Source organism: Podarcis muralis, chromosome 13, assembly GCF_964188315.1.
Source record: "Podarcis muralis chromosome 13, rPodMur119.hap1.1, whole genome shotgun sequence".
Classification (NCBI taxonomy): domain Eukaryota; kingdom Metazoa; phylum Chordata; class Lepidosauria; order Squamata; family Lacertidae; genus Podarcis; species Podarcis muralis.
In genome coordinates this window covers 20439894-20460692 of record NC_135667.1, presented here as the reverse complement: position 1 = coordinate 20460692, position 20799 = coordinate 20439894, and the positions used below count along the sequence as shown (strand labels likewise).

At 47.2% G+C, this 20799-nt stretch overlaps 2 protein-coding genes across 5 annotated transcripts; one reads left to right on the top strand and one right to left on the bottom strand.

Moving 5' to 3' along the window:
* The first annotated feature begins 166 nt into the window (after window positions 1–166).
* On the top strand, window positions 167–9636 carry AKT1S1 (AKT1 substrate 1). Of its 3 annotated transcripts, none has more exons than XM_077917116.1 (5): window positions 167–524; window positions 1229–1665; window positions 5166–5243; window positions 7142–7290; window positions 8500–9636. In XM_077917116.1, the coding sequence occupies exons 1-5, from the start codon at window positions 238–240 to the stop codon at window positions 8641–8643; spliced, it is 1095 nt and encodes a 364-aa protein (XP_077773242.1). In that variant the 5' UTR covers window positions 167–237; the 3' UTR covers window positions 8644–9636. The 3 variants fall into 3 exon arrangements, with proteins under 3 accessions (XP_077773242.1, XP_028607608.2, XP_028607605.2); XM_028751775.2 differs by having other exon boundaries at window positions 173–524; window positions 1229–1695; XM_028751772.2 differs by having other exon boundaries at window positions 233–442; window positions 1229–1695.
* A 352-nt stretch (window positions 9637–9988) lies between these two features.
* Window positions 9989–19446, bottom strand: LOC114608014 (tetraspanin-4-like). 2 transcript variants are annotated; one of them, XM_028751777.2, is made up of 9 exons: window positions 19288–19425; window positions 18659–18724; window positions 16700–16779; window positions 15755–15946; window positions 14995–15069; window positions 13864–13965; window positions 13340–13468; window positions 11411–11494; window positions 9989–10488 (listed from the first exon to the last, which is right to left on the bottom strand). In XM_028751777.2, the coding sequence occupies exons 3-9, from the start codon at window positions 16766–16768 to the stop codon at window positions 10420–10422; spliced, it is 720 nt and encodes a 239-aa protein (XP_028607610.1). In that variant the 5' UTR covers window positions 16769–16779; window positions 18659–18724; window positions 19288–19425; the 3' UTR covers window positions 9989–10419. The 2 variants fall into 2 exon arrangements, with proteins under 2 accessions (XP_028607610.1, XP_028607609.1); XM_028751776.2 differs by lacking the exon at window positions 18659–18724 and having other exon boundaries at window positions 19288–19446.
* Window positions 19447–20799: the final 1353 nt, after the last annotated feature.

Below are 20799 nucleotides of genomic sequence, written 5' to 3'. Positions count from 1 at the left end.
AGTGAAGTTAAATGGCAGCGCCTTTTTCGCAGCGCCTCCTCCTCCTCCATCCTTGTTGCACGGAGCGCCTCGAAGCCCCCGGTCCACTTTTAGGAAGGGCGCTCCCGGCTGCGGCCCTTACCTGAGGGCAACCCCTCCCCGCCCCCCAGGCACGGCAGGGACTGCCTGAGGAGAAGGCGCCTTCCGTAGCCCCGGGCGGGGCCAGCCCCTCGCTCTCCGGCCATCTTTGAATCGGGCATGAAAAAACCCCTCAGGCCCTTAAAAGGGAGGGAGGGGGCGCTGCGCTCTTTTAGTTCCGCCATCTTCGTAACGGGAAACGTGCGGGCGCCTCTCTCATGCCTTGTGAGGGCAGAGGGAGTGGGCGGGGCCTCCGGGAGGAGGAGGAGGCGGTTGTTGTTTGGAGGAGGAGGGGGGCCCATAAGTGTCTTGGGGAGGGTCAAAGGTGAGAGGTCAGGGTTCCGAGTGGTGGCCCCCGAGGGGGGTGGGGAGGCTTCGGCGGAGGAAGAACTGAGAGGCGCTGGCAGGTAATGCAACCCTTTCCCCCCCTCCCTCTGGAGCCCTTCTTGGAAGGGGAGGGGGGAAGGTGTTTGTTTCTGCCCCCCTTCTTCTTCCTCCTCCCCCCGTTAGCGTTGTTTGTCTGGAGATATTGTGATCTGCCGCCCCCGCCCTCAAAGGGAGGAACGTGCCTTTTGCCGTATTGCTGGACCAGAACCCAGGAGTCCTGGCTGCCTGTTTCCATCCCTCACTGCGACCCGTTAGAAAGGACCCCACTGTCTATTACCCACCCCCCAAAAAAGAGAGCCCCAGGGTCTGGGTAGGGGTAGCTTTTCTGCTTGCCCTTTTCTGGGGACCCTGGACACGTTGCTTCTTGACCCTTCCTGCTTTAAATGTGCTAGTTTGCCTTCCTTCCCAATGGCAAAAGTTTGCCCCTGATAGATTAGGCAGCAGTGCTCTTTAATAAGAATGATTATTGTTTCGATACAGACGCTTACAGAAATAGTGGGTAGCAGGTTCTGCTTTAGAAGAGGAATTGCATGCAATTCTCTTCAAATACGGTCCATGCGTGTGGTCAAAAGGGAAGGTTTTTGGGTTGCCTCTCAAGTACTGTTTCATCCATATTACTTAAGCCAATTTAATATTTCAGTCAACTAAAGCCCTTAACGTTTGCCCAGCTGCTATTTCCACAACATTAACGCGTGTACCCCTTCTCTTTTTTGTTTGCCTGTAGGATGACGAACATGGCGGATAACCACAAGGAGAGCTGGGCGGCCCTGGTTGCTGCAGCAGAACAGTACCGGCGTCAGACGGGCAATGAGATAGTGCTGCTCACCGCCTTCAGGGCCCCACCCCCTGGTGGCTTCAGCTACGCACAGCATGGAAGTGGGGCTCTGGCTGATGCTGTTCAACGCTACCTCGAAGATATCGCGGTGGTTCACAAGACCACCGCCTTTACCTATGCTGCCCGTCCTCCTTCTGCCCCCCGCCCAGGTCCCACCAACGGGTCTTACTCCAGGAGCTGCCCCTCTACCAATGCCTCAGATGAGCCTGCCCCACACAGGACACCTACCCCCCAGGGGCCCTTGCCCCAGGCTTCTGGAGGCCAGGAGCCTGAAGAGGAAGACGATGAAGGAGACAGGAATACATTGACAGAATTGGAGCAGCCAGGTGGGAGAGAGCATCCCAGTGACACCACTGGTACGTCTATGTGCAGTCGGTGGTTTGTTTGTGGAAAAAATATATTTATCTCTGCTTTCCTTAAAATGCTTACAGTGGCTGTTAGTAGCATCAATGAAATGCTGTATAATCACTAAAAATGGGGAGTGATAGGCAACATCTTAACAAATAAAGCAAAAAGTCACAGTAGCCAGAAGTAAATTCATTAAAGCAACATTCACACCATACATTTAAATCACAATGATACCATTGAAACAGTTGTGGCTTCTCCCAAAGAATTCTGGGAGCTGTAGTTTGTTAAGGGTGATGAAAGTTGTTTTGAGATCCTACTCCTCCCCCAGAGTTTAAAAATCTTCGTGATTTAAGAATCAATCCCTCTTCCCAGGGAACTCTGAATTGTAGGTCTGTGAGAAGAGGAGGGGTTTCTTAACAACTCTTAGTTGTTACCCTTAAGCTCCCTTTAGTATCACAGTGCTTTAAATAAATGGTGTGAATGTGTCCTACATTATTCCTGCCTCCCAGGAGCTGCTGCTAGGACTGTCCCTTCTCAAGTAGCCTGGAGCATTCTCTGCTGTGGCTGTGTCCCCAGAGGAAACCACCAGACCTCTTTCAATTCAGGAAGGCAAGCTTTGCAGCACTAATGCTCAGCTGAATCAGTCTGCATAGGATAATGCTTGGTTTAAAGTCATTATTGTTATTATTTCACCCTCAACAAGGGTTTGTTCCATGCCTGAGGTTTGTCCGTAGCAATATCAAGATTTCCTTATGTGGAAAACTGCTGAAAGTGTGCCTTTAACTCCTAGAAACTTGGTTTTTCTTTCTTCACCGCAAAATCCTGAGTATTTTGCCTGTTCTGGTCAGGATGCACTAGTTCAGAGCACAGATAATAAACAGATAAATGAGCTGAAATTTTGGTGTGGCTTTCTCATTGAATCTGCTTCTTCCAAAGTAACACTTTCTTCACTCCTGTTGGATGTTTCCTGACACCTAGCACGCAGTAGTTGGGTCTCAAGCTCTACAAGTATTTGTAGGGTGCTGCTTTTGCCTGCTGAATAGGAGATGCCCCTTTCTCAGAAACTCAACTTTGGATAATGCTTTTTTTCCAGATCAGAATCCATATCCAGGCACACAGCACATCACCATGCCTTCCCAAAGGGGAGAGGAGCTCTTCACCATTTTAGCAATACTTGAAAGTATAATTTTCGACTCTTTAAATCTGTCCCCTAAAGAGTTGCAATATAGCCTCAAGCTCACAACCTAGAAGCAAAAGTGTTTCAAAGTGGTGTTTATGGTGATAGAACTTGCGGAAATTGACCACTTTAGTGGGAGGGTGGTTTGAAAACAGGAAAAAACCCTGTGTGAGAGACAGGGAAGGGAAGATCTCCCAGGGTGGGAGCCTGGGAGACGAATGGGATGCTCCCAGGTGAAAGCTGGGAGGGTCCACCCGCTTTTGTGGGAGACAAGGGTTAAGATCTACCCCTGATAGAGGGCTTTGTATTCCCACCCCACCCCACTCCCCTTCACTTTTTCTTTTTTACTATTTAGAATAGTTTGTTTTTGTATTGTATGCTGAAAAGTTTCGATAAAAAAATTAAAAACCAAAAACACACTACCTGCCAATACCCATTGATAGCTTTATCCTCCATGAATTTGTCTAAGCCCCTTTTAAAGACGTTAAAGTTTGGTGCCACTATTAACATCCTGTAATAGTAAATCCCATCGTTTTAACTATGTGCTGGTCCAGTTGCCGTCCCAGAAAACTGGGCTGCTGACGTACATTGTGATCAGATGTTATCGCAGAAAAATACTATTTTTTGTGCCGCTTAAGGAGATGTAGCAAAACTGGCTGTCAGGTTTCCAGGCTCTGTCCCAGCTCCCGTTTTAGCTTATATTTTGATGTGGAAATAATGAGAAATGCGGTATTTTTCAGAGACTGAACACAAATGCTTTGTCCTTTAATCTGTACCTCTTGGCACTGAAAAAAGCAACCCCTCTCCCACCCTTTCCCTCTGGTACGTTCTTAAATCAGAAATACTTTTTAAAAATAAAAAATCACCACCTCATCTGGTGAGGAGTTCCACGCAGGTATATGATGTTAAAATTGGCTACCGACCCAGGTGGCTTTAAAATAGACAGACTAGCAAAAATGAATAGATCGATTAGTAATAAATGTTGGAGATGCAATAAGACGAAGGGCACTCTAAACCATATGTGGTGGACATGTTCAGAGATCAAAAAATTCTGGGAAATAATCCATGAAGAAATTAAAAAATTAATAAAGGTTTCATGTAACAAAAGGGCAGAAGCATACTTATTAGGAATTTTGAGTAAGGATATCCCCAAAGATAAAATTAACATATTCCTATATGCAACAACAGCAGCGAGAACACTGGTGGCCAGTTACTGGAAAGGAAATAACATCCTAACAAAAAGGGAATGGTTAAGTAAACTATGTGAGTATCTGGAATTAGCAAAATTGACGGATATAATAAGGCATAAATCTAAAACTATGGTACAGAAACAATGGGAATGCTTAAATGAATATTTACACAAACAGGGATCAAACATGAAAGTTTGGTTGTGCTTAGACTAACCTTGTGAAGAATACTGAGAATACAAAGATTAGATGGACTCCGAAAGAATTTAAGGAAAGGGAGTGACTGAAGAACAGATGTAAAGGTGAATTAGATAACCAAGAGACGTGTGGTGAATGCGGTGGAAGTCTTTTATAATATTTTAACTAGGATTTAAATATTGTGATGTTTGAAGTATGAATTTGGAATAATTGATTATGAAAAATATTTTTTCTCTTCATTCTTTTTCTTGTTTATTTTATCTTTTGTCTTCTAGCCTGCATTCTGGAAAATTGTGTAGACAAAATGTTTTTATGTATGGTTATGTATTGTTTCTATTTCTTTTTTTCTATTCATTTTTTTGGGTAACATTTAATAAAAAAAGAAAAAACATAATAGAGGATTGTACAAATTCATGGAGGAGAGGGCTCTCAATGGCTATGAACCATGCTGTCTATTCTCTGCCTCCACAGCTGGAGATGATAATGCTTCTGAAAACCAGTTGCTGGAAACCACCATGTGGGAGTCTTCTCCTGTGCTTGTAGGTTTCCCAGAAGGCATCTGGTTGGCCACTCGTGGGAGCAGAATGCTGGGTTAGAGGAGCCATTGACCTGATCAAATGCGTTCTTCTTAGTTTTTAAAGTTGCCACAGGAAGGGGAAGACGCTTTGCTTACAGTTGCCACTTGCATCTCTCAGTTGAGAGATGGAACTTGAAGCAAAATATAGCTGTACCTAACTAGTGAGTGAGGGATCCCAGTATAATTGGGGGGGGGGGGGGAGATTGGTTCTCCGGATGTGACTGTGTTGATCGCTCGATAAGCAGTCCCAGAACGGCTACTTCTCATGTTCAAATAGGGGGTCCCTGTGCATACAACTCAGCGAGATCTAATTCTGTTTTGTTTTTAATTCACTTCCAGGTTTGTTTGTGATGGACGAGGATTCTCCAAGCCAGGAATATGAGCCTTTCTTCGACTCTGATCTGGAGAGCACTGACGGTGAGCGGCAGCTGAATCTCCCACTTTTTTTTTTTAGTCTCTTCACTCCCTCTGCCAGCTTCCCACAATGCACATACTATGTTGACTGCAAATGTGGAAGAAGCCAAGATACTGCTGATTGCATTAGGTAAAGGTAAAGGGACCCCTGACCATTAGGACCAGCCGTGGCCGACTCTAGGGTTCCGGCGATCATCTCGCTTTACTGGCTGAGGGAGCCAGTGTTCAACTTCCAGGTCATGTGGCCAGCAGGACTAAGCCGCTTCTGGCGAACCAGAGCAGCGCATGGAAATGCCATTTACTTTCCCGCCGGAGCGGTACCTATTTATCTACTTGCACTTGGACGTGCTTTCGTACTGCTAGGTTGGCAGGAGCAGGGACCGAGCAACGGGAGCTCACCCCGTCACGGGGATTCAAACCACTGACCTTCTGATCAGCAAGTCCTAGGCTCTGTGGTTTAACCCACAGCGCCACCCACGTCCCTGCTGATTGCATTAGGCCTGGAGTCATTCAAGACTTTATAGGTATCTTGAGGGAGCAGCTTTTCCCACATCCCCTCTGTTTGTCAGGATCTTCCTTGTGGGAGAGGATCAGCAGTCAGAGGAGCAAAGTGGTGAGAGTGTACCAGAGAAACTTGGGTTTTAATCCCTGCTTGGCCCTGAAGCTCACTGGGTGACCTTAGGCCAGGCTAGCCTACCTTACAAGGTGGTCTAAGAGGATAAAAGAGGGGACCCCCCCAATCTCCACCCTTGCTGTTTTGAGCTGCTCAGAGGAAGGATACAATAAATGTGAACAATAGGTACAAGGAGTAGGGCTCTGTTGCTTCATACATTCATTAAGTTTTTTTATTCTACCAGGGTTTTGAAGGGCGGTGGCAGCAGAAGTTATGTGCATCCTAATGACAAACGAATTGCCTTTCCCAGCCAAATGTCCCCATAGTCCTTTTGTTCTACCTCCAGCAAAGTAAAAGCAGGTGTCTCGGGGAAAGCTTGCAAGTGGGCAGACCACCTCCTGATAACTTGGCTCCAAATATCACATACCTCTTAAGATGTAGCACCCGGCAACAGACTTGGAGATACTGCCTTGGAACATGGAAGCTCCATGTTCATCTTACAAACTGTAAGGCAAGCCGGGAAGAGTCTGTCTAAAAAACCTTGCAAAACAGCTTCTAGAGATGCATCTGATTTTGCTGTCCAGGTGAGGTAGGGAAAAGAGATCAGCAAATATGTTGGGCTGTTCTGACAAGAGCCTCAGGCCATTGGGAACTACTTGATCTAGTAATTGCAAGAACTGGTGGGCAAAGGAAAGGAGTAACGTTTAGGAGATTTTATCTTTGTTCAACACTTCCAGAAGGGAGCCTGACACTCTTTTGTTACTGCTAAATTTACAAAAGATAAGGGAGGCATGTCAGGGACTTTATACAGTAGGAAGGAGACATTTGCTTGAAATGTCTGGCTTCCTGTAGCGGAGTCTCTCTTCAGGCCTCTCCCGGCCAAAACTGAACCTTCCTTCTCAGGTGCATGCTATGTCAGCAAAAGCTGGAAGTTTCATGGGATGCTGCAAAACAACATCACTCATCTGTAAAAAACATACCACCTTTTCATTGCAGTGTTGGGTCCTTAGCTGTTGTTGGACTACAACTCCCATCATCCCCAGCTAGCAGGACCAGTGGTCAGGGATTATGGGAGTTGTAGTCCAACAACAGCTGAGGACCCAAGTTTGAGAAACACTGCTTTAGTGAGTTTTAGGAATTCGAACTAAATGGGAGCATAGTTCCTGCGAGAGTGATGTTATCCCTTCCCTCCTGTAGCTAGGGAGGAGGATGCTTTCTGATGGTTCATTTCTTTTTATTTCCTTCCGTCCTTCTGACCCATTTTTCTCCCCCCATTTCTCTCTACCAGATGGGAGTCTAAGTGAGGAGGCTCCTGGCCAGACAGCCCCTCCACCCCTCAGCCATCAGTATGCCAAGTCCTTGCCTGTCTCAGTGCCTATCTGGGGCTTCAAGGAGCAACGGCAAGAGATGCGATCCTCTGATGAAGAGAACAGCAAGGTGGGTAGGAACTGAGAATGTGTGTATTGGAAAGGCAGACATATTTTTTTTGGGGGGGGGGATACACTCCAGAGCTCTCCCCCTTCCTTTTTAAGACAGGTGTGTAGGGTTCGGCTGGTGGGTAAGCTCCAGAAAAAACACATCTTCCAGCAGGGTGGTAGAGTCGCTGCTGGAAAGATGCTGGGGCCACATTTGCAAAAAGTTCAACCCCCCCAGTTCCTACAGGTGTCATTGTAGCTTTTGTAAGTGGCTGGGGCTGTGCATATCCTGTGGCTGCAGCTTGAATGCACAGAAACGAATGTCGTTTGCGTTAATTCACCAGGCGAGTCTCAGCTTTGCTTTGCTTTCTTTAAAAATCAAGTTCTTACGATTGCAAAGATAGGGTTTGAATGTGTGTGGCCAACGGGAGAGAAGTCGGAAGTGAGCAAGGTGAGGCCTGTTAAGTCCTCCACAGCCCTTTCACCCTCCTCATGGTTTTGGCAGACAATTGTGTGATGTGTACTTTATGCGAAAATCAGCAATGGTGTTTTTTTTAATGGTGCTTGAGCAAAGGATAATGCCTGAGACCGGTTTGATGGAGAAGAGGGAGACTTAGGGGGCATCCTGGGTGCTGGAGCTGCTTGCACCTAGTGAGAGCCAGAAAGCAAAGTAGGTGAAGGATCTCAAGGAAGGGTGTGTATCTTGGGTTACAAAAAAGGCCAAATGGCTTCCACTAGGAGTTGGCCATTTAGTGTCCCCAGTCCCATGCTATGGAACACACTTCCAGCGGAGATTTGGGAGACCCCCCCCCAAAAAAACCCATTAACTTTCAGGTGTTTCTGGAATATCTTCTTCTACCACCAGGCCTATATGGTGGCTTAAAGCATCTTTGATTGACCTGTTACTTTTTTAATGGTGCTTAATTTTGTCACGCCCTGCCCTGATGCCTTTATATTGTTCTGTGTTATAACCATTGACAACATAGAAAAGAAATACACAGAGTCTCAATTAGGAGTTGTGTGTCTTAGAGTAGAATGCATAGACTTTGGAAGTTGGGTGGCAGAACCTCCAGAGTTCCAGTGGGAGCTTCTGTTGAAAAGCTCTTCTAGGTAGAGATCTGAATTTAGCTGTAGGACGGGAGCAACCTAGTTTTGCTCACTTACTTAATTATTTAAAACAAATAACGAAGACTTCTCCACCTGGCTCCCTCTCCCTTGCTCCTCAATACAGCATTCGTCCCCCGACCTGGAGAAAATTGCCGCCAGCATGCGAGCTCTGGTGCTGAGGGTGTCAGATGGCACTGAGATGTTTGGGGACCTGCCTCGGCCGCGCCTCAACACGAGCGACTTCCAGAAACTACAGCGGAAATACTAATGGATCTGGTGGCCCTTTGTCCTGCCCCTTCCTCTGTTTGTGCCCTTTTATTTCTCCCCACCCCCCCACATCCAAATCGGTGGACAGGGTTGGAAGCTCCCCTCAAGCCATACAGCTCGAATTCCCTCCCCTCTCTATTCCCACCCTCCCCTTCCTGAGCTCCCACAAGCTTTAAATTAAAGTGATGACCTCAATCTCTACACTACAGCTGGTGTGGAGGGTCCAATTGTCTCCTCTCCACGCCAGAAATTCTGTCCCACTTTCCCCTTCTATCCTATCTAATTGAGGAGTTGTTGTTTTTCTGAGAGGGGTCCCTGACACATAGAAGAGGGAAATGGAACACTACGGACGGATACTGACGACAAATACACCCCCATATCTGTTCTTGCCACCACCATCAACCCTTCCAATCTACCCCAGCATCTGGCTGCGGTAGGTTCCCTTCGTCAGTTCCCCAAGCCCCCCCCCCCTCTATTTTTGCTTTCTTCCTCCCAAAATAAGTGTCTTAAAATCTCCTTTGCACATAAGCTGGGTTTGTCTATACACTTGACCTAACTGACCCTTTGTAGAGCAGGGCAGCAGTGGTGGGGGAAGGAATCCTGTCGTTTTGTGCTTGCCCCACCTCCCCCTCCCCCACTTTCCCCCATGCATAGCTCTCTCCCAATTTCCAGGAGCGGTACTTCAGGGTCCTTTTTTTCCCTCTTGGGGGGAGGGGTGGTGCAAAGGTGAGGCTGCTCTCATGGCAGGCGGGATATAAAAGCGGCTCTAGGAGTCACCTACACCCCTCCGTTTATCTTCCACCCACCCCCTCGCTGCCCCAGCATAATACTTTTGTATCAGATTTTTCAAGGGCGCTTTGTGGCCCTGGCCCTCTATTTTTGTCCAAAGATGATTGGTGAATTGGAAGGGAGAGGATGTATTTATTTTTCTCCTTCCTGCAAACCTACAAGCCAATAATAATAATAATTAAAAAAAAAAGCTGTCTTTTACCAACTCTTTTGCTGTATTGTCTGATTGACAGGAAGTGAGTTAGAAAGGGGGGGGGGGTTACATCTCCGGAAAGGTGGTGGGATGGCAGGCCTTTGTGGAAGACCTCTTCCTGTACCACCAGCTACCTTCATCCAGACCTGTGAGCGGAACAAAACAGGAGGGGGAGAAACATGCCCCATTATATATTTTCCCTCTTCTGTTTATATCCCCCCTCCCTCAAAGAGGAGATCGCCTCGTTCGTAAAATCACTTGCCATTTGGGCTGATGGAGAGTTAGCATGAAGAACTCTGAGCAGCTGTCACTCTTCACCCCTAACCCAAAATACAAATGTGCATCAGGAAATAAATAGAGTGACTGAAAGGGATTAATTGCTTTATTGGTGCTTGGTATAGTTCTGTTATATACAAAAGCAACAAGATTGAAGGGCAAAGGGTGGGTAGGCGTCAGGATCACGATGTAAAATATAGGGTTGGGATGGGGGATTATGTAGGCTAAAGTGAAAGGAAATATAATCCCACTCTAGGCCTGAAAAGAGGTACACACAATAAAAGATTTAGCAAAAAACGAGGTCCTTCAGAAGGAAGGGGGGAGTATCTTCCTCTCCCAGCAGATATGGCATGAGCCTAATGGCAGAAATGGTCTTTAGCAAAATGCCTCAGGCTCTCAAATAAGGAAGAAAGGGAGAGGAAGCAAGGGAAAGTGGGTGCCCTAAAGGAGCTAGGAATCCCCTTGGTGCTGCTTCTGAGCCACAAAGATGGAGGCATGAAGAATGTACTCGGATGGGGCTCAGTCATAGTATTTCTCCGCCCGCCGCACCTGGCAGTACATCAGCATGGAGAAAACAATGCCCAAGACCTGGAGAGACATAAAGGAGGTCAGACAGACAACAAAAAAGTGGGGGTGGAAGAGTCCCAGCCCAGCATGTCACTTCCTTACAATATTGGAATTAAGATGCTGCCTCCTGAACTCCCCTCCTTGCCGCTGCCTCTAAAATGTAGGAAGGCTGAGCGTAAGGTCTCAGGTCCAACCACCCAGGATCTCCAAGCAAGGCTATCCAAAAGGCTGGAGAGCTGCTGCCTGTCAGTGTAGACCAGGTGTAGCCAATGGGTTGCCCTCTAGATCAGTGTTTCCCAACCTTGTGCCTCCAGCTGTTTTTGGCCTACAATTCCCATCATCCCTTGCCACTGGTCTTGCTAGTCAGGGATGATGGGAGTTGTAGGCCAAAAACATCTGGAGGCACAAGGTTGGGAAACACTGCTCTAGATATCTTGGACTACAACTCGCATCACCTGTGGCCTCTGGCCGTGCTGCCTGCGGCTGATGGGAGTTTTAGTCCACAACTTCTAAAAGGCCCCATATTGGCTAACTGCGTAGACTCTACAAATGAGCCAATGCCCTGGCTTCTGGCTTCCCAGTCCCTTGCTTCTTGGCCCATTTTGTACAAACTGGAGGTGGCAGGGGCAGCTTCTATGTGGTCTTTTCCCAGTCAGGAAACCATCCTCCTGGACAGTCTTCTCTCCTAAAGGGGGATGCCTTTTGACAGCACAGATTGCACCAGTTTACGTGTTGCTTCCAATTTATTTATTTACTCCCTGTGGGACCATGGCCAGTGTTGGAAAGAATAGCTTCATCCTATTCTGTGGTCCCCTGCAGACAACCCCACCTTCCGTTCTTGTGCTGATGGTAATGGGTGGCACGTGTGGTGTTGCACCAGAGCAGCCTCAGCACTTGCTCAGGTCAGGCGTGTCCCCTCCCATGGCTGTTCCTTCCTGCTCACCTGGACAACAATGATGCAGGCGGCAAAGATGCCCATGGCTGAGATGTTCTCTCCTAGCCAGCGTTTCACCTTCTCGTAACAGGGCTTTAGGGGAATAGAGCACAAAACAAACATGGTCACCAGAGCGCACTGGCAAGAAGAGGCAGTGCCTCTGATCTGGGTTGATCAAACTCCTGTGCACCCAAAAAATGTCATCTTCCATTTAATCTAACATTTATTTAACATGCAAGCTGTTTCTAGTAGGAACTCTGGGTCATTTGTTCCATTGTGGAACTGCGCTTGCCATCAATCAGTTGAATATTTGGGTTGAGTATTAAACTGAATATTCAGCCCAAATCAGCTCCTATAACTTAAAGTGTCCCCCCTTCTTATCCACTGGGCTGAAGTGAACAAGCCTTTCTTCTGCAACAGGAACCTTTGCCAGCAGGAGGGCTGCATTTTCTTCTTGGCAACTATCTGGGAGCTTCAGGCTAGGATGGGTGAAGGAGAGAAAGTGAATTTTACCACTGTACAGTAACTAGACTGGTTTCTGCACAGTCACCCCTCTGTCCTCCATCCAGACAAGCAACAGGCATTAGGAGAGTTCAAGGACGTACTACAGTCAGGCAAAACCACTCTAGATACGAAGCAGCACCAGTGAGGGATGAGGCTGAGGGAAATTTCAACAGACAGATAGGCCTGGCAGGCTGCATTTGACCCTGAAGTTCCCTGCCTCTGCTTTATGTGACAGTACTTCTCCTTGAAGAGGGCTATTACACACACACCCCTCTCAGTCTAAACAGAATCAACATACCCGGTTCATCCAACCTATCTTCCCAGGACTATTTTACATACAGCTGGCCATCTTCAGTAATCTTTTCTGAACCTGTTCTAATTTGCCTATATCATTAAAACTGCAGCAACCCAGGCTGGTAACTGGTCACGCTAATAGGCTGACTGCCACTCTCCTTTTATGTAAGTCTTTTGAGAGTAAAATATATTGGGGAAGGGAGGAAGATAACCCAATTAAATTGGATGTATCCATACTACAGCCCGGACTAGGTGTTGTTGTTTCCCCCCAATATATTTATAGCCTGCTTCTCATTAGTGACTTTTAAGTGTAAACAACCTGACATTTTAAAAATCATAAAGCAGATATGCTATTCTGCTCAAAAAAAAAGAGCAAGAAAATCTCACAGTTAAAAAGATGAGTTAAATTAACACGACAGCTTTGAGCAGCAGCATTAATGAAGCAAATCAAAGGCTGCAGCCGTCACCAAAACTCAGTTGGGCTGAAGCATCAGAAGAGGACTGGGCTAGGCCGCTTTCCTCAGGAAAAGCAATCCACAAAGGCCCTCTGTCTTATTGCATATTGCTAACGGCAAGAAGACACACAGAGTAGCTAGTCTTGAAATTTTGGGGGGCTTCATAAAAGTCATGTGCTGGTTCGTAGGCCACCAAAGACTAGGAACCCCTTCCCCCTCCGGTTTCATCATTCCCTCCTTCCTGAGACAGCTCAACATTTAATGCACAAAATGTTAAAAGCAGAGAGTCTCAGACCTCTGAGACCTCTGTCTCAGCACCTCCTTGAGTGACAATTCTCAGGATTCACTGGGATAAGCCATGAAGTTAGAACAGCATAAAAGTAAATTTGAGTGTGTTGTATGGTCAGAGAGGGAGATGAGAATCTACAGTCAAAAGCCAGAAGCTGATACTTTTGTCGCAGGACAGAGTGTCAAAGGCCGTCTCTACCTCAACAGCTCCGAGAGAGAGGTCTGCTGGAGGGTTTTAGTGCAGGCCAGTCTTGTAATCGGACCCTGCATTTAGCCATTTGCCACTTGCTCAGGACACAAGCATTTCTGGAGGGGGCTTCAGCGGACAACCTAATTTGGAACCCACAGCCGTAGGGGATTCTCTCTTCCTTGAGGGCAACTCCTGCTGCCGTCTCACCTCCTTCCACCAGCTGGCGCTGTCCACTTGGCAGATGTCACTTTGCTGCAAGCAGCAGGACTCCGGAACCCACGTTCTGTTGCGGACCTCAAACCAGTCTGTGTAGTTCTGCACCCCACAGCAGCGAAACTGGGAAGCAAGGGGAGAAATCAGTCTCACACGGGGGGGGTGGGGGTGCTCTTCCGAAATGGGATGAGGATGCTTAAAGTGGGGGAAATCTCCCTGGCTGTTTCTTAGCTCTCTAAATTCACTTCCAGATTACCTGTTTGTGGGTAGATTAGATGGCAACGCATGATGCAAGCACCATCCCACACATCCTACCACCTTTCCCCCACCTCTTTCTTGCAAAAATATCCCAATCTATTAGGGAAGTGGGTTTGTTGCACAAGAACTCAAAATCAGCTTTAGTTGAGCAACCTGAATTTGCTAGGATGTGACTGCTGACCATTTGGAAGTACTGTAAATGTGTGTGTGTGTGTGTGTGAGAGAGAGAGAGAGAGAGAGAGAGAGAGAGAGAGACTCACCTCATTCTGCACAACGTCCCATGCTCTGGTTAAACCCACATTTCCCTCTGTCTCATACAGCTGAAGTCCTTCCTTCAGATTGGACTGGGCATATCTATCAAACTAGAGAAAGGACAAAATAAGCACACCCAATGGACCAGCAGCACCTGTGTGTGTGATGGTAAGAGTGATGCAGAGACTAGATTGTGACTTCGGTTTGAGGGGGCGAACTCAGCCCTCATGGTGCTTATTCAAAGTTGGATGGAAACCCTGCCCTGCCATTTTTCTTCTAAACTTCTCCAAACCGGAGGAGTATCGGGAAGCCCTCCGATGTTCAAGTTAGGGGTGGAGACTTTGCCAAGTAGTTCACTCCAACAGTTTGAAGTCCAGCCCCCACTCCTTTTTGACCTTCCCTTCTCTTTTCCCTCACTTCCTAATTCCGTGGGTTCCAGACCTCTTTCTGGAAGATACCACCCTAAATGAAATGGTGCAATATTCCAAATTCCAAGGACGAATTAAAACCTGCTATCTTAAGAAAGCATGTAACTCAAATAACTTTATCCACACTGTAACTGTTCCGTATACATGATATAAGCAAACTCAATGTCTGAGTGTGGATCCTAATGTAGCCAAAAATGGCACCCTCCATTAACAAGTGGAAGGTATCAGCAGGCTTGGCAGACCCCAAAGTTTGAAGAAGTATATGGGGTGTGGTGGGGAGGTGCAGGATGTTGATTCATGAGGTCTATACAATGGACTCTTCTCATTCCACAAGAATCGGGACAGGCTCATGGTTTGAATCAGTTTCCTCTCTGCACACACATCTGTTAAGAGCACAGATGCTACAGGGAGCTGCCAGTAATATAATGGCATCTTTAAGTAAACTACCTTGTACCAGAGTGTGGTTCTCAAAAGACGTCTCAAGCTTTGCATTACAAAGCCCTGGTGACCTGGAGGCAGCACAGTGGTAGCTTGAGAACTGCCCCCTTACATCTCTTGCTAAAATGCAAAGGGCTGCACTCAACAGTGGCAAGGGGCGTGGGCTGCACTGCAGGCCTGTGATGGCCACACGTGGCCTGCAGTCTGCAGGTTGCCCAAATGAGCTGGATCTCACCATCCTCATTCTACATACGGGGTGAGGAAGGTCCTTACCTTGTCCCTGCAGGTGACAAAAACCAGCAACCCAACCAGCTCCAGGAGGAAGAGGGTGGAGAGGACCAGGAAGAACTAGGGAAGAGAGATACCCAGATCAGCAATTACGGGGAGAAGGAGAAAGCCTCATACAACACAGTTTTGTGTTTACAGATGTGTGCATCTCTGAACAAAGTGTGCCCCCACTTCCTACCGCACCCCCCCCTCTCTGCTCCATACTTGATTGCAGTCACAGGATCATATACATGCCATCAGGCCCTCTGGTTCAACTAACCCTGCAAGCCCTCCTTCCTCCCAGCCACCCACAGTTGAATGAGTAGCACAAGTTGCCGCCACAAGCAGAGATCACTGGCATGGCTGAAAGATACATGCAGAACCCACAGCTCTGCATCGCTCAAGCCAGGCAGCCAAGTCACAATCAGGAAGAAAAGTTGAAAGCAACAACATCTCTAAAGCAAGATGGCCCACAAGCGAAGTTATGTCACTGCTCCCAATGGTTTTATGCACAGAAAAATGCACCTCTTGGACCCCATCTTGTCCACAGCATCTCAGAAATGCACTTTTCTGCTTCCTAGTGATGCCTGCACTCTGCCTATGCTCCAAAGCAGGGCTAAGCATTCTTGCTTTGAATTAAGTCAGTTGCCCATTTCTCTGCCTGGCACCTTCCCCTACCAAAGATCTCATTAGACACCTCTGCACAAATTTCATCCGAGTCTCTCACACTCCCCAGTGTAACACCCAGTAGAGAGATACCTCTTACCGTCAGTAGGAGGCAGCGGTGCTCTGTGGCCGCCCCCAGGCATCCGAGGAAGCCCACAACCATAATGATGGCTCCAGTCGCCATGAAAAGCCCCGCTGCCGACAGAGACGGGAACGAGAACGACAAGGTGGCAAAGCGGCCCTGGGTCACAGCCAGCCATACGCCCACGCCGAGCACCCCACAGCCGCCGAGCTATGGGGAGAGAAGGGAAGCTCACACCAAGAAGAGCTATTATCACTGTTCAGGGACACATGCCAAGCATGTAGAATCACTAGAGGAGGGTGAAGATCAAGGCTAGTGAGGGGTGTGGCTTGGGCAGAGTCCTGAGGGTCAAGTAGAGAGGTCTGGAGAGATGTGCATGACCTGAGGTTCCCCACCTCTGATGGTACCCCCTCCCCCCTCCATCCAGGATGCTGTTGTGGAAGAGATCATCGGCTGAGTCTCCACTCACCAGCCACAAACGCTCTCAGTTCAGCCCCTTCCCACAAACAAGACCTAGTTCCTCCTGACTCCCAATCCTGTGCCAATTTTTTATTGGAACAAATAAAGCAGCTGTCAACATTCTGTTGCTGACACACACACCCCTTGCCCATTACAATGCCGATGAAACTTCTGTGACATCACAAGCGGTTCAGCCAATAGTGGAGAGCGGGGTCTCTCATGCAGTCTACAGGCAGATTTTTGGTTTGCTATAAAATGACAGCGTTTTAACACACAAATGCACTTTCCATCTTGTTCGTCCTTACAAACCTGTAAGGCAACTTGTTGTGTCACTGATTTATTAAAAGAGAAATGTCCTGCCATCAATAACATGCCCAAAAGCCCTTCCCACTAATCCTGGGAGTCCCCAGGTCAGATGTAGATGGAAAGGCTATCCAATGAATAATTTTTTGACATTCACACAACCTTGTCTGAGGGGAGGTGCACAGAACTGCTGCAACTCACCCAGAAGATGAGGTTGAAGACGAACATCTTCACTTTAACGCACAGCAAGCAACCGCGGCTGACCCCCATGGTGGATGTGTCTGGAAAGGGGGGGGGGGAGAAAACAACATACGTACTGCAATTCTGGAACGTTCATACATGAGCATTTACAATACAGTTGGCAGAAATTCATAGGCAATCCTGGTCCTCTATGAAAACATTGAAGTGATGTACCCAAAGCTGTCCATGCAACAGGATTCCACCCTCCTCTCATCTCGCCTGCAGCTTCCTCCCCTTCCCCTAATTTGCTCTGTGGGGCTTGGGACTGCAAGGGAGGGACGAGGAGAGGGAAGGTGAAAAAGTCTGCTTGGATCCCACAAGCAATTTATTCGGAGTTTTCATATTTTATTCCCTTTAAATTCAAATAATTAAAAAAATTAAGAGGGAGAACTATGTATGCCACCTTGATCCCCTTAGAGGAGTACCAGAATACAACTGTTATAATTAAGAACTACTAAGCTGGTGTTACTCAGTGTCACTCACACAATATGAAATAAAATGAAGTCTCTCTCACTGAAAATATTCAGAGAAACGTCCTGTCCCCCCCCCCCCCCGTGCCACTTCAGTCAAACTGTGATTAGGCTAATCTATATGAAAGGAAGCCTTTCCTCAGACAAAAACAAGCATTTCAGAGTTGGGAGACCCCAAGCGAACAGGCCGAGGTAAAATTCTTAGACCTAACTGGGAGGGTGGGCAGGTCAAGGCCTGGTTAGCATTAGAAATGGTATTGTGGATTCTACATAAAGTTTAAAGACCGTCTCTTGGACATACTAAAAATTTTAAATGCTCACCACCCTCTTTAATCATAGCAAACAAGTTGGTGGCTATGGCCTTCAGGCCTGGCACACTGGTTTGTACAATTTTTTGTTTATGTTATTCAAAAAGCAAAGGGTGGCTAAAGGACTCTCACCAATTGCATCCTGGCAACCCCCCTGTGAGGTAGGCTGGGCTAAGTTCTGGCCAAAAGTTCATGGCTGAGGTGGGATTTGAACTCAGGTCTCTCCCTGAAGTCTAACCACTACACAGCCCTGTCTCACTATGGCTTCTAAAGTGTGCAGAATCAGTAGGCTGGTCAGAAATAAAGATGCTCCTGGACAATGATTAGACAGTTTTGAATTTTTGCGGGGCAGGGCGTAGGAGCAATGTCCTTTCTATATCATGCCAGTAGCAAGGGAACTGTGTATTCAGGCAGAACTGAGGGAAGTTTGAATCCGAGCAGCTCCCTATCAGCCAAAAAACATTGAGAGGCCTATCAAGAGAATGGCAAAATCTTCCCCACAAACACAAACAACCTTCAATCGTAACCTCTGGACATCAAAATGGAGGGAGTTATTTTTGGTTCCCAGTGTTCATATACTCTGCTTTTTAAAAAGAACAATGCCGTATTTATTTTAACTTTTAACTTTAAAGGTTTGCCTGTTTCCCACCTCATCTTGAAAATTACTGCAATAAAAATTACGAATGCGGTCAAGCTTGGGAACTGTTTTATTTTATTTTGTTGTCCCATTTAAATGGAGAGCGCACCATGTTTTAAGTATCAAAACAACTAAGAGTATAACACTGTTTAATTTTATTTTTTAGGAAAACAACTGGAAATACATAAAACGTTGATTTATCCCCTTCAGACGAAGCGGCTAAGGAAGTGGTGGGAAAGCAGGTAAATTATCTGATTTAGGGAAAGCTAAATAAATAAACAACAAACGAACAGGGGGTGGGAAAGTCCCCTTGTCCAGGCCCAGATTACAGATTTCCTGTAGGGCAACGCATCCCCTCTATCATGTGCGCTGAAGGTACATGAAGGCGAGAAAGAAGACGGGCAATGTTTATCCCCAGACCACGTAAAATGAAATTGCCAAGTTTTCCTTAGCCAAACGCTCCCCACCCTGTAGGTCTTTCCTGCTAAAGCTACCCCACCCTTACCCTCATTCCTTGCCTTTTTGCCACTCAGGACACAGTTCCTTTTCCATTTTTTCAGCAAAGCCCATTCTGTAGAAATAAAACATAACCCACATTCCAGACCCACCTTCCCAATTCAAGATCCAAACCTCCCCCCCCCGCCGCCCACTCTTCTGGATTTAACAAGAATGTTAAATTCCCGGATCTGAACTGGTCGAAAATATATTCCTTACAGTAAATAACCCATAAAATTGTGATGGGCTTTTAAAACGCACACACCCATTCCCGCTCTCCCTTAAATTATTTCCCTAAAGTTGGGGGGGGGGGGGACAAATGGGAGAAAAGCAAAATAACATGAAAGGAGCCTTTGGATCTCTTTCTTTCGTCTTTCTTTCAACGAAGTACCAATACCTCTGGAGGGAAGGAACTAACTACAGCTGCCAAATCTCTCCCTGCCCCCCCTGATCCTGCAGTAAGAGACTTTGGGGTGGGCAGAATCAGTTCTATGGGACCCAGAAAAATATTGCAATACAGCAGAAATCATCCCCTCCCCCCAAGAGAGAGTCTCCTCCTGCTTTTTATACCCTTCAAAATATCCCTGGTTCGACACATTCCCCCCCCCCATTATAAATACATTTCCGTGCGCCCCTCACCTTGGTCTCGGGGCAGGAGACTTTGGGGCGGGAGTGCGGATTTGGGGCGGGAGCCCCCCTCCCAGACACCTAGACCTCTTCCAAGTTGCTTGTCCTCTGATGGGATGCAGGATGGAAAGGGAGGGGGAGCAAATTCCAGCACGGGACAGGGGGAAGGAAATGGGAGGGGAGAAAGGGGGGCAGTAATGTGGGGCGTGTTTGAGACTGTGGGGAGGAGCCCAGGGGGCTCTGGGAGGGAAACGGGTTTCTATTCGAGACAAAGACGTCCAGTCGGATTTGAACCCCCGTTCTTGTTTAAACCTTCCCCCTCCCCCGCAAAAAAGGACAATGAAAAGCGACTCAGTTGTACCGCATTAACACCAGAAGCGTGTGGCTCAGGATTCTGTTCCATTCCTGTCTCAGTACGGCAAGTCCTATTGGACTCAATGAGACTTACTTCGGAGTAGACTTGTATGGGATTGGAGAATCACTTCTTTTTCTGCTTTCGAGACGTTTCCAAATTATGCCCCCGCGGAAGGGAGGGTGTTAAAACATGCTTGCAGAGACTGGATTTCAGGGTGTTGTGGGTTCCATCCCCACGTTGGGCAAAAATATTCCTGGGGGGTTGAGCTAGATGACCCTCCGTGTCCCTCCCAAGTTTACAATTCTAAGTAAACGCCAACACAGGCTGCGCGTGACAGACAGCCTCAGATTTCCAACTCTGCTCAAAGCACTTTCGAGAGCACGTCCTGTTGTGCAGGAGTAGTTTACTCTGGGAGCAACTTCGGGAGTAAAGTACTTCGCTTCTGTACCTTCCACATTGCCAGCTTCCAAGTGGGTGTTTATTGTGGGTTTTGTGCTCCCCGTGCACACGAGTTTTCTCCAGCAGCGTTCACACGTCAAAATTCCAGCGCACCTGCATTCAATCCTGATTCACCCTTTCACATCACAGGCGTTTAAAGAACATTCTCTCCTTCAGAAGAATTTTGGGAGCCGTAGTTTGTTACGGGTGCTGGGAATTGTAGCGATGAGAAAGGTAAACTACAGTTCCCAGGATTGTTTGGGGGAAGCCGTGCGCTTTGCAATATGAAGACCCCCGTGTGGTAGACAGAAAGTTTGTCAAATAGCAGTTGCGGGAAGCGGGGGCACGGCAAAGTAACGGGGCAGCGCTCAGGATTTCACAAGCGAGGACCGTTACCTCGGAATAAACCCCTGTTTGAGATGGTGGCTGTTATCAACCCACTATATATATAAATATGCCACAATCTTTACAACAACCCTGTAAGGCAGGCCAGGTATCATTATTTCGGGGAGAGAGAATGCGCATCACTCTCAAAATTTAAACCGCATGCGCAAAAATTCCAAATTTGGGGGGCAAATGCCTATATTTGCGCCAAGCAAAATGTATGAAATTACCAAGCAAACTTCCGAGTTCTCCAGAATTCTCCCTCAGGCGGGATGAGAGAGAGAGAGAGAGAGAGAGAAAGAAAGAGAGAGAGAAAGAAAGAAAGAAAGAAAGAAAGAAAGAAAGAA